The 13202-nt window shown below is 43.1% G+C and overlaps 1 protein-coding gene across 1 annotated transcript; it reads right to left on the reverse strand.

Moving 5' to 3' along the window:
- Positions 1-7577: 7577 nt before the first annotated feature.
- On the reverse strand, positions 7578-12744 carry LOC117853926 (uncharacterized). Its single transcript, XM_034736207.2, has 13 exons — positions 12197-12744; positions 11006-11169; positions 10704-10907; positions 10488-10624; positions 10143-10403; positions 9838-9989; positions 9386-9450; positions 9210-9278; positions 8812-9128; positions 8457-8741; positions 8159-8307; positions 8024-8077; positions 7578-7922 (listed from the first exon to the last, which is right to left on the reverse strand). Coding segments are annotated over exons 1-13 (1956 nt in total). The 5' UTR covers positions 12199-12744; the 3' UTR covers positions 7578-7825.
- Between the last annotated feature and the right edge of the window lie 458 nt (positions 12745-13202).

Here is a 13202-nt window from a genome sequence, read left to right on the forward strand (position 1 = left end):
AGCCGATGAGAGGTTTTGACCAAGAAATGGTAGGGCGAATCAGGGGAAGTGATGTCTAAGCCAGTTAGCATCAGGACATCGGCTAGAGCAGGGGGCATCGGCCATGGCCGAAGAGGAAGGCATTTAATGCATCTGACCAAAAATAGGATGCGGCGACGAGCATGGACTCATTTCTCTCCATGCTTGATAAGGAGAGGGTTATACATTGGTAGATTTTCTGCTCATCCCAGAGGGTTTTCTTAGAAGCCGACATCTTAAGGAACCAATCTCTCCACCCTGGTGTATGACTCGGCCAAGATCTAAAAGCACCATCCCATTCTTCCAAATCCATGGTGGCCAGTTTGAAAGGAATCCTGTTGGTTTCTAAGTTGATCAAATCCATGGGGTTAGGATTTCCCATGGGGCCTAGGCCGATGAATCCAAGATTGTTGGACATGGGGATGGTGATTCTATTCCTAAGCTCCTGATAAATACGCGAGGGGCTGAATAAGGAGAAATCAGGAGTCATAGAAAGGGGACGAAGGCTGAGAGACATACCTCAGGAACGGTGGTGAGGTTGGCCATGGATGCAGTCGCTTGGAGTTTGGGACCTGAAGCAGTCGTCAGAGTGCGCGAGCAAGCCGTCGGAGTGCACCGGAAGTCAGCATGAGCAGTCCGCCGGAGTCCACCGGAGATCACCTTTTTCACTTGGGAGAAGAAGAAAGTAAAGTGTTCCTGGGTGTAAGAAGGACTGGTGAAGAGGAAGGGTGAAAAAGCAGATACTTATAGTGTGGCTTGTGAAGGGTAAATGTGGCATTTCATCCACGCCGTCCGCATAAATTTTGAGAAGGGTTGTTGCCTGCAGGCGCTTTTTTTGGCGAGAGAGATCATGATTGAGAAGATTTCGGAACACAAGAGATATTCTGCTCCATGGTTACTGATTCGTTGGTGTTTCTCCCGGAAAGAAAATCGGGGTTGAGATAATTTCGGAGCAAAAGATATGTTCCACTCCGAAACTGGGGGGCATGTGTTGACACCGTTTTTTGACATATGTCAAAGTCGGCGTCAAAGGGGTACAAGGAAGCCGATGCAGTAATAAAGGAAGCAACGGCTAGTGGATCGGGCGATGGGTCGCAGTTTAGCCGATCGGCCGGTAAAGGTGACAATGTTGGGCTGATAAAGCTTGGCCGATGGGAGATAATGGAGGCCCGGTCGATGATGGCGGAAGTCTAGCCGATGAAGATGGCCGATGAGGATGATGGGGTCTGGCCGATGAGGAACCAATGAAGCTTCGCCGATACTTGGAAATAGATCTAGATGGGCCAAGACGATTGCTAGGAAGGTAGAGATAAGGTCAGCTCATAAAGGCTCGGATTGTGTCCGACTCCTATGTGGGTCACGTTTGTATATATTTGTTTCTTTAAATTAGAGATAGCGTATCAAGTCATAATCGACTAGGAGTCTTGTTGTTCAGGATATAAATAAAGGCCCTGCATGGTCTAAGAAGGATGTACACACCAAAATCAAACAAATCTACTTTTACTTGCAATCTACTTTTCGGCAACTTCGCCATTATTCTTTTTTCTTTACGAGTTCTTCCAGGCTAGCAGGACTGCATCAACTTGACCTCCGGCTAGATTGTAAGTTCCACGTCTACCGAGTAATTTCTAGGCTTTGACTTTGGGCGCATCACTGTCGTTTCATCTAGATTTATTCAACAGTTATCGATATTTGCTAGAATTGCAAGTTTACTTGTTGTTTCCAGCTTGAAGCACGTTTGATCGGCTTTTTACCTTGTTTTCATATCAATTCACTGTTCCATAGCCGATTAGATCTATTTCAAGTGTTTCTCCTGTAGTATTGTTTAGGTTTCTTTAATCGTTTCCTTTACATCTACTACGTGTACATCGGCTGACTTTAGCCGATCGTCCTCTTACCCTATCGGCTACCCTGCCGATATATCCCTCAGAGCAGATCGGAACACCAGCCGATTGGCTCTTGAATTTAACGTTTATTTTTCCTTGTCAATCAACAGGTCAGATTGACTGGCACGCCGGGTCATGTGTCCGACGCGAAGGTCGTATCACGATTTTTGCGCGAACACAACTGTTTAAGAAATATAGCCCTAAGTATCATTTCTAAATTTTGGTAAGGGTCCACATGGATTGATATCTGAATTTGTTGAAATCAGTTCATCAATGGACGGTTCAAAACTATGAGATGATGCATGTGTAGATTTCTTAAGCTGTCTCATTTTAGGTTATACCATGACAATTCAACACCATAAAATTCATATTGATCGTCAATAAGATTTCATATTGAAGATTTATATTTATGATCCATACTTGATAATTACATATTTCTTATTTTCATTGCATTAGTTTTTGTCATATTAGTATTAGCTATTTCCTATCGTATGATAGATCAATTATGATATAGAACTTCTTTCGTGGAACCATGATGAGCAAAGTTAAGTTCCAGATGACCTGACAAAGGCTCAAGTGCTTAATATGCTGCCTAAACTTTAAGCATCTTAATGACTTTAAATTAAAAAAATTCAAAACTACAAAGTTGTAGGTCTCATCGAGAACTACAGTTTTCATGTAAAAATATCTCTATCCAAGTTCATATAAAAAGGATATTATTTTTCTAAGGTGAGAGCTTGTTATGCCATTGTGGCTGGTGTGACAAGCCATTGTTGTCACGCCGGCAGGAGTGGATGGCTGCGATCCACAGGGCTTGAGGTTGAGGACCATGGCGGCCTCAGGGAATGGTGGCGTCGGAAGCTGATGGGGTGGGTGGCCAAGGGTCGAGCGAGCTCTGCGGACTGCGGTTGAGTTGGGGGAGGAAGGAGCCGAGGTGGAATTGGACCTGCTCACCTACGAGCGGGGCCTATGTGTCAACCATTCCATATCAACATCCTAGTCCACATTAGCTGAGTAACATGGCAAAACCACTATGTAAAGGTAGAAGAGGGGGTTAAGTAAATGCTTTTGCAAAGGTGGGATAAAACATCTGGTTTTATAGGTCGGAGGTTATGTAGTGATGTAGTGTTGAATCAGACCAGCAGTCACTGCCCTGTCTCCAAATGGAGAGGAGTCAGTGACTCAACTGCAAGTGCAGCTACTGCAGAGGAGTCTTGCGGTCCAAATGCAGCTAAACTCTGGGAGTCGGATTTAGTGAAGTCACGGCGTGACAGGAGCCCCTCTATAGCTTATACTTTTCACCAGAAAACGCCCCTCTATACTTGAGCCCCTCTTTGTGTATATTTATCTCGACTTCTCTTCTATGATATCTTAGGTCTTGTACAGTTCTATTGACCTTATTTTGAGGTGTTTGACCACACAAGTCTGTCACCTTTGTATCCATGCGACTAAACCCTTATATCCTGCCAAATGGTATTAGTTCCATAGGTTAGTGTTGTCATCACACATTATCAAAATCACTAATGGTTTATGCTAGGTCCATTTTTCTTACAAGTTATGTTATGTACATGGACATACGATTACTTTTAAATATATAGTAAAAACTAGGGTGCTACTAGCGCCCCGTCTGAGGCTAGTATCGAATGCAGCAGGATCCGTCATTCATATAGCTTCAACCCCGAGCAGCTAAGCTTCTCCATCGATCCCACAATCCCATGGGTCGGGGAAGGAGTGGAGTGACAAGCAGATTGGTGGCCAGTTGCGCAGCGCAGAGAGGCATGCGCGGCCACCGGTGTAGGCTCTCTTTAGCACAAATCGGTGAAAAAGACGCAGATCAAGCTCGTGACCATGGTTTCGTTGATTAGAACCAAAACGAAGCAAAATATTTACTGCAACACGAATTATGTTCTTGTGCAACAGATTAAAATCACAACTACAACAATATAAGATCTTGCAACATTTGAATTGTCATACTCCAACATGCTAGTTACTTCCCTGCAATAACAGGAAAGCTCCTCATGCAGGTAGCCATCTTCAAGTAACTACCATATGCAACATACCACTGAAATAAATAGAAAATATTGGTGCAACAAAGAGAAAAAAAAACTTAGTAACATCTCACAGTGAAACAAAAGGTGCATTAAACAAAAAGGATGAACTAAAACTACTAGAAAAACAAGCAGTAGTTCCAGTTGGAAAACCTCATAGATCTCGATTTTCCCAACTAGGACTAACTAATTAGGCGTGGGAGGCTCCCACACACGTGAAATATGCTCGTGCGTGGTGCGTGGGTTTTGAACCCGCATCCTCTTTCCTCGCGCATAGCTTCCTTACGATCTTACCTACACAACATATCTAAATGAGTAGGGGATGCTATCCTTTCATATTCACCTGTGGACCCCCAGTTGGTGTTACTGATCAGGATTAAAGGATCCCCCACGGGTTACGAAATTTAGACCCGGGACTAACACCTCTTTAGTCCCGGGTCCAAAAACAACCAAGATTTTTGTTCCGGATGGAAGGTCGTTTCTCTACAAGTGTAACTAGAAATTAATGGTTGCAACATCATAATATCATATTTTAGATGACCTATCTCAACATTTTTTGGATAAAAAGTTGGTGAATGTTAAAAAAATATTGAGCCAAAAAATGTTGGTGAATGCAAAAAAATAGTGCACGCAAAAATAGTTGAGCAATAATGTTGGTGAGTGTAAAAAATTAAAGAAAAATGTTGGTAACAATTAAGTCAGGTTTTTTTAAAAAAAGTTGATAAATATCAAAAAATGTTGATGGATGTTAAAAAAATGTTACATGGACTTTAAAGATAAGTTGCTTATCTACCTTTCGGAAAACATATAGGAGCACCTCTCGACCCTCCCCTTTCTCCCCGAACCCCCTCCCCTCCGGATCTTTCTCCCTCTCTCTTTCTCTCGTTCTTTTTATGAGCCTCGAGCATGTTGGCTCCCTGCTCGCTGTCGCCTGGGAGCGCCCCTGGCCGTGCCCTCTAGCCAGGCCAAGGACGAGCTCCTCCTCCTCCCCCCACGTTGCCCTCCATCTCCCCCAAGCTAAAGATCAAGCAGCTGACTATTTTTTATGTGCTTCTCACCCACCTTCGGTGAAGCAAGCTTGTCACTGATATCCTTCAGCGCCACTCTACTCCAACATGTGGCCCTTTAAATCGTCCTTCTCCATCATAGTTGAGGTTCTCCTATGGTTTGCCCCTTCTCTCTCCTCCTTTCGAAGCACCTCCATTAACCTCTATGGAAGCTCATCTCCATTGATGTTGCATGTTATCCAAACCTTTATGCATGCTGTTATTATGAGCCAAAATGAAGTCTCCATTATCTAAGGAAGCTGTAGAATCAAATCCCACTACAATCGGTCGCCGAAACCACCAGCAATGCTATTTTTGGGAACTTGATGAGTTATTCATGGTTCTGTGTAAAACCATATTTTGTGTAAGATTTATGTGTTCTATGTTCTATCATGTACTATTTGCTTAGATTTGATGTACTAGTATGGTAAAAATAGTTTACATACTTTTTCATGCATCTCATTCATCATTTGAACAATCTCCATGCATGTTATTAATTATGTACCATTACATTTGTGTAGAAACAAACGCATGAGCAGGAGGTGGGTGATCCCAAGCTGTAGCCCATCGTTGACTATGCTTCCTTTGAACCCCCAAGGCAGGCACCTAAGCATTCTTTAACTTTATTTTGGATCAATGAATCATATGTGTCTTGTATGTACATGAGTTAATATTACGTGTATGTTTGCTTAGCTCCTACTCAATGCATCACCATCCTTGATGTAGAACAAATCCTTTTAGGTGAGTATGATTGTATAGGTGTCAAGAATTTAATTTCTTATCAGTGCTTAACTTCGATAGAAGGGTAGAGGTGACACTCGTGAGTTATAAGCATGTTTGCTTAATTTCCTATTCAAGTAGATAAGTTGAACTGCTTGAATGATGAATCGAACTTGAGTAAGAATGGTAGGTCATTTTGAGATCGGAGCTCACTTAATTTAGTCTTGTTTAAGTGGTTAAGCCCTTATTGTTATTGCTTGAGCACAATATCGTATAAACCACATGTTTAATATGGGAATAGCAAGCCAGGTAGCATAAGTCACACCTTGCCTTGACCGGATTCGGCGCGGGATGGGATGAGGTGTGATCGGCTGTGTTCGGTACATCTATCCGTTCCGATCGTTCATTCATAATTGGGTGTGGGTATGTGAATGGTTGGGGGTTTGAATCAACACTTATCTTGAGCTATGGGTATGGTCGTTGGTCTTGCGTCTCGAGTGGGAAAAGTTGTACACTCATGCAGGATTTTAATCTATTGCAATAACCGCACTCCCGGTCAAAGAGCACACTCTCGCAGAGTTATCGAATGGAGTTCATGGAAGATTGAGCTCATGTTCACATGATCATGATTATTTAATACCATTGCTTGATGCTTAACTTAGAGATGACAGAATATCGTGTCTTTTGCTTATCACAACTTGATCAAATATAAATGTTTTTATGCAACTTATTTTCCTATACCAATTTCCTTGCTACTTAACTAAATGCATTCTCCTTGAGAGTCGGGCAAGTATATACTATATTTGGACAAAGATGCTGTTAATTTGTTGCAGGTGATCCGCAGCCGAAGGTCGTCTTTGGGTACTTCTACCTCATGGACGGAGGTGCCAGTGAGAAGTGACGGTGGGTGGATATGAGAGTGGCACTATTTGCATATAGTGTTAACCTTTTCATCTTGGTTGTACGTATGAGCACGATAACTAGACTTTTCGCTGCAAAACTCAAAGACTTAATGTATGTAAACTTGAAACTCTATGAAATGCGATGAACTATGTATGGATACACTTTGTGTGTAGTGATGTTAAATAGTTGTGAGATGTGTTTAAATCCTGGGCATTGCTTATGACACATCTCAAGAATAACCGAGGATGATTGGAATTATTCTCTTTTAATTAAGTTGATCAATTTATAGACCAAAATAACACTCCACGACAGTATTGTCTATGCATTTCACTATTCATTTTTTGTTCTTGAATTCTAACGAACGGTGTGTTATTATGTGAGCCTTATACTCGGTACTCTCAGACGGTATCTGAACGTTCGCTCTTGTTCCATATCACAATGCTACTTGTCCACAGGTCAACCTGCCTTAGCAAAAAGGGTGAATTACGCACATATCATTTTGAAAGATCAGATTCTATATCGGTCACAAAAAAACTTACGATCCCAATCCATTCTTTTTCTACCTCCCGGCGCCATGCCGTGTCTCCAAAAAATATTAATTTTCGGCCGGCACTAGGGTCCGAAGAAGTGACAAACACAAAATCGGTCTAAAAAAAGTGACAAACACAAAATCGGTCTAAAAAAAGTGACAAATACAAAATCTGGATCTTTTATAATAGCATACGCATTATCTAAACTAGGTACTAGGTGGACGGCATGCGTCAGAGACGGTGGTTGCCTCTTCAACTCTGGAAGCATATGTTTCCGTTTCAAAAAAAATCTGGGTCTTGGGCATAAATAAATGATTAAAAAGCGATTTCAAATTCCGGCGATCGCAAAGAGCAGATCCACGTTTTGATTTACTTCATGTGGTGAGTTGAGTGCATAAATACCCCCACCCACAATTCCAAATGAAATAAGCATGGCAAAACCTAAGCGCATTTTGTTCAAGTCAAATATTTTAGCAAAGTTGAAAGTGGCAACTGTCAGTCATATGATCCTGCAGTTACATACATTTTAGACAGAAGGGCAATGATAACTGATTACTTAAATACTAGCAAGATGTGCAGAACAGGCTTGACATCCGATTGGTAGTCTTCATCATATCTATCCACATGGTGCACCATGATACTAATATATTTCGATGTGTTAATAGCACGGCCGCCTAATTGAGTGTCCTTCCAATGAGCCCAGGGAAATCATCGTCGTCCATATCCACGTCAAGTTCACCATGATACCAATATGGTTCTGGCACTGGCCACCTGTCATCCAAAATATTTTTTTGATCCAATGTAGGTTGATTGTTGAATAAAATAGTTCAAGTCACAAACAAGTGGCAACGAGAAAGCAGAACAAATATTACCTGTATTTCTCCCCCACCATGAAATGATCAAGTATGGGCATAGGATACTCTCCGCTGTCATCCAACATATTTTTCCATTGTAAGTTCACACTATTATGCTTACCCAGTTACAACTGAAATAACAGAAAAAAATACCTTTCTGCTGGTAATCCGGAATTAACCACTCTTCTTAAAAGATTGAAGATCACAACCCTTGGAAGGAAAGGAGTTACATCACTTCCATCATAAAAGTTCATGCCAACAAAACTTCCATCAAAACCAATAAGAGGGCCACCGATCCCAGCCTAGTACCAAAAAGCCAAATGTTACTGTTAAACTTCTAATTCCTGATTCAATGGAAGAATTGTGATTAAAGAGAGAACTCGGATTCTAATGCAATTATTTAATACAGGCTACCATGTAAAGAAACAGTATGAAAATTTCAACATGCTACCTTCGTGATGTGACAAGTGGAACACTGAAGCTCTTTGCAATTAAGTTTGCAATCCTCGTTACTACTTTTCACTTCACCAATTGTGCCCATCAATAGTCCATGTATAGTGTCACGCCCTATAGCCACTACCTTTTCAGGTGACACTTCCATTTCTTTATCGAGAATGTCTGCAGGTCGAATGGCATTGAAACGTTCCTTGATACTGACAATAGCAATATTATATTGCAAGTTATACAATTCCAATGTTCCATCGCAGCGTTGATTCGGTGGGAGGAACACCTCAATCTGCATTCATTAAGAGAGCTAAGCTAACCTGCATATAACTTAAAAGACCAAGAGTGATAGGAGCACCAACCCTCAAGTTTTTATCAATGTTGTCTTCATTATCACGGCTTCTAACAAGACTGGCAGAAGTCAGGACAACAGTGCGTTTGCGTTTGGCTCTTCCCTGCCACTTTATAAGCAACCCTGTGCAAGCAAAAGACCTCGAGTGATCTCTGTTGAAAGAAGCAAGTGAGACAACACTACGGGATATATTTGTCACAACTTCCTTTTCAAGCTCCCCCCAGACAGACTCCAAAGTATCATTGGGTGGATCACCAAAAGGATACCCTTTCCAAGCAAGTAATTCACCAAATCGGTCTTCAAATTGATGAAGCAACTCCCCATTGACTGGTTAAAAAAACAAGATCAGAAGTTAATTATAAAGAAGAGCACAAGGGACATCAGAAATATAAAAACCAAAGAACTTACATTCAAGCACAAGTGGTGGTGGCATTGGATAGCCCAAGGATTTTAACCGGTAAATAGTTTTCATGAATCCTGATGCAACAAGGTGATTAGTATTAGTACTCCGAATGACGACACAAAATATTCTGCAGTCAATTGTCGGTAACATTTACAATGATGGTTTGCAAGATAATTCACACCTGAAGGGACTACGCTTGATACACCTTCAGGCAATGAATAATTACGGAAGTGGAGTTCTCTAGGACTGCAATAGAACAGCAAAAAGACATCTGACTCAAGGTATGACAAAATTAGGCAATCAAACTCGTACATATTTAGCGAAAGACGTGACAGGAGTGAGCAGATTCATATGCCACAAATATAAGTATTGCCATATCATCCGAATGAACTGTTTTAGCACTTTCTAATTTAGACACACTAGCTTCAAAATTAAGCAAGGGTCCTAATTTAGCAATAGGAGACAGCACTAATGCAGGAGAGGTAACAAGAACCAATTTGTTTCCAACCCACAAATTACAGAGTGAAAACCCACAAGGCTACAAGTGCTTATATCACCAGAAAAGGGTAACAATATAAATAAACTAACTGGGGAAGATATAGTTCACAGATACTGGAACTGCCAAATACGTACTTTAGTATCTGAAACAACTCCAAGCGCTCACGAAGTGATTTCGGTGATAGGAACTTGGCACATTTCTTATTCTCACTACCATGATGACAAAGATCAACAATCATCCCATGAAACCTCTTGTCATTTCCTACAATTGGCCCTCCAAGTGCAGCCTAGAACAAAAGCAAAGTGGCATGGTTTATGAAGGAAAAATGCATTTTTCACATTGGTGCATGTAGTGATACACTAGACCAAAGATACTGTAATGCAAATATTAGTTTCAAGCTTTCCGTAATGCCAAAAGTAAAAATATATCAACAACATACCTCTGTTAAACCTTGACTATCAGAAAGGAAGATGTTGGGGGATTCATTAGACAGAGACCCACGCATGGCCATTAAACTGCCTGAATTGAAGGCACGCCCAGCAGCTAGTACATGACCATCAGGGCAGTCAGGTGATTCCTGAAGATCGAGATCTACAGGATCGTCCTCTAGGTAGTCGATGGATGTAACAATAGCAATATCTTTATCATATAGTCCCAAGAATCCATCAGTAGTTGTGTTATCAGGAAGGCGCACTTGAATCTATTGATAAAGCAGTAGATCAGCACATAATGGACATTGAACAAACAAATCGAAATGAAGGACATAATGATCAGCAGCACCAACCCTCAAGTCATCATTTCTATTTCTTTTGTCATTGAATTCCCTAACCAAACATGCTGAAGTGACAAATCTTGTTAGCTCTAGTATAGCGCTTCCAGGTGGTAGAGTTATACCAGAGCATGCAAATAACATGTTTTCTTCTGCACAAGATCATAATTTAAATCATTAACAGTAACAGCAAAATAACAAAATACAAATTAGGAATATTAGTAAGCATACCAGCACAATCGCCATCAAACAAAGCAAGCGAAACAACATCGGATTCACAAAGTTCTTCGTCACTTTTAACTTCATCACCAAATGGTTTCTCTTTAAAGCAGATGTTTGAGACTTCCCGATCAGGAAACGTGGTGCCAAATCGTTCCTCCTCAATAGCACATAGTTTATCATCAAATTCAGCCAACGCTGCCCGACTCGCTTGTACTAGTTAACAGATATGATACTCTAAAACTGTTAGTGTTCTATTAGAGCAATATGTGCACAGAAAAGGAAGCAGCAGCAAATTCAAAAGCAATACTCACATCTCAACATTCTTCTAATGGCCCGGCACAATCTTTTTGGGGGTGAGTGTTTTGGGCCATCACTGCCACTTGAAAGCTGGAGTTTGTCCCTTCTAGTTCTGGTTCTCCGTTCCCGAGTCACGCCTCTCTCAGCCCCCCTCTTGTTTTTAAGATTCTTTGTAGTCCTGAAGCAGAGAGTAAATGCAAAAGTTTAGTAAAGCTACTTAGGCCTCATTGCATGATTAATCATAATGCCCCAACATAAATTGGAAACCTTTGCTAATTTTTATCTTCACAGGCTCACTTAAACAGTGTGTACTTTGACAGGGAAAATATAGGGAATCTCATAACACTAGAATGGAGAAGATTTTCTTACAAACAATTATTTTTTTGCCCCATGCAAAGTTACCACTAGAATCCAACCCACTGTCTGACTGTCTCCCAACCTAACACTCTGTCAAGTTATTAGCACCTTCTTCCTACAGACCGCTCTAGATGCCAACCACCAAGCTTCTTCCTCTTCTCCAAGCCAGATGGACATCACCACCACAGCATCTGGTTTCCCTACATGTATCACTGCACGGCTCCTGTCCCCTTCCCTCCCAAGCCGCACCGCCTGTGGAGGAGCGGCAGCAACAGCGACTCGGTGTGGGCACCTTAGTGGAGTGAGAGAGCATGGAAGGAGAAGGGCCGCATGATTGGGGCAGTCATGAAGGTGAAAGGATCTTACGTGATGGTAGTTCATTAACAAAGTTAATGGTGAAAAGGATCGATGGCTAATCTGGGCTGTTAGCGTACAATCTGGGTTTTGACGAGATGGGAGTTAGCGGAGTTAATGGCGGGATACAGTCCATGGCTAATATGGGCCATTGTTATATAATCTGACAGCGCAGTGCTACATGAAGAAGATTTTGAGTCAAATATGATGCTGAGTTAAAAAAACAATGGAGGTGCAAAAACCGTTCCATTTGAGTGCTATGAGAGCAATTTGGCCAAAATTATATAAGAAGTGCTCAAAACTAGTATACAAAAACTCATTTTTTTACATAATATGTAAAAAAGGCTCCAATTCAAACCCTAGTTCTGTATGGCAAATCAGCAAGTGGTGAAAATATTAGCAGCCAGTTCCTAGCAGCTGGTGAAGACTGCCAGAAAGTATGCAAACCTAAACAAAACTATTGAACAGTAAGCAGCAAGTAAACAGATACTTACATCGCGCAACTTGTCCCCGATGAAGCAGAGGAATCGGAGATAGATTGGATCTAGGGTCGAGGGGAATTGCCAGCAGTGAGATGCGTCTCCGAACACTCCGAGATCTGCGAGATGCGTCGCCACTGCTGGTGGTTGCACAGGCCGAATTCGCCGCCAACCGTAACAACACCGCCCGCGAGATGCCGAGAAGGTTTAGGGCTTGTGCTTGTGTGACCCGACGACGATGGGAAATTGAGCTACTGCTCCGTGCTTCTGGGTTGGAGGGGTGGGGGAGATATATGGACTCTTTTCGGGCCTTGTCTACCTGCTGGGCTTATAGTCCAATAAGGCCCAAACTTCTGTGATGTCCGATCCTTACACTGGCTAACCCCTCGATTTACTCTCTAGGTACACATAGGCTGGTGAAGCAGGCGTCGAAGGAGTTGGAGAGAAGCATCTGGCGGGAGGTCTCGGCCTGGTACTCGCCCTTCGGCGTGAGCATGGATATGTCGGAGCTCCCCTGGATGCGGTCCTCTGCGTTTCACGTGCTCTGCCCATGCCGCACTAGCACCACCCGCTTCGCCGCCCGCAGCGGCGGGAGCGACGATCCTGGGCGAGGGGCAGGGGACCTCTCTAGATCGTGCACGCTCGAGCAGTGGATACAGCACCAGAGGGTACGCCGCCGCCGACGGCAGCTGCGCTGGCGTGAGGAAGAGCATGGTGGGATTTTTGTTCCTAACGATCGTGTTCTGAAATCTGAAGCTCCCGCGGCGGGGGAGATCCGAGCGGCTGTGGATGGGGAGCTCCAGTCAGCAAGCTCCGAGCGGCGGCCGCAGCGGGAAGATCCGGGCGGCTGCGGATGGGAAGCTCCAAGCGGGCGGGCGGCATGGCCGACCGAGCCGCCTCGACCGCGACCGGGCGGGCCGGCGGCGCGGCCGTGGCGGGGCGCCCTGCTCTGGCCGCCGCCCACGCTCAATCCCCTCCGTTGCTTTGGTGGGGGTGGGGGTGGGGGGTGGGGGGGGGGCTA

This window comes from Setaria viridis, chromosome 4 (assembly GCF_005286985.2).
Source record: "Setaria viridis chromosome 4, Setaria_viridis_v4.0, whole genome shotgun sequence".
NCBI lineage: Eukaryota > Viridiplantae > Streptophyta > Magnoliopsida > Poales > Poaceae > Setaria > Setaria viridis.

What these genes read in the sequence shown, in the direction of transcription:
- LOC117853926 (XM_034736207.2), bottom strand. An exon ending in ATAGTCAAGGTTTAACAGAG is followed by an intron (nt 9,990 to 10,142) that starts GTATGTTGTTGA and finishes CTTTTGTTCTAG; the next exon opens with GCTGCACTTGGAGGGCCAAT. An exon ending in GAGTTGTTTCAGATACTAAA is followed by an intron (nt 9,451 to 9,837) that starts GTACGTATTTGG and finishes GTTCTATTGCAG; the next exon opens with TCCTAGAGAACTCCACTTCC.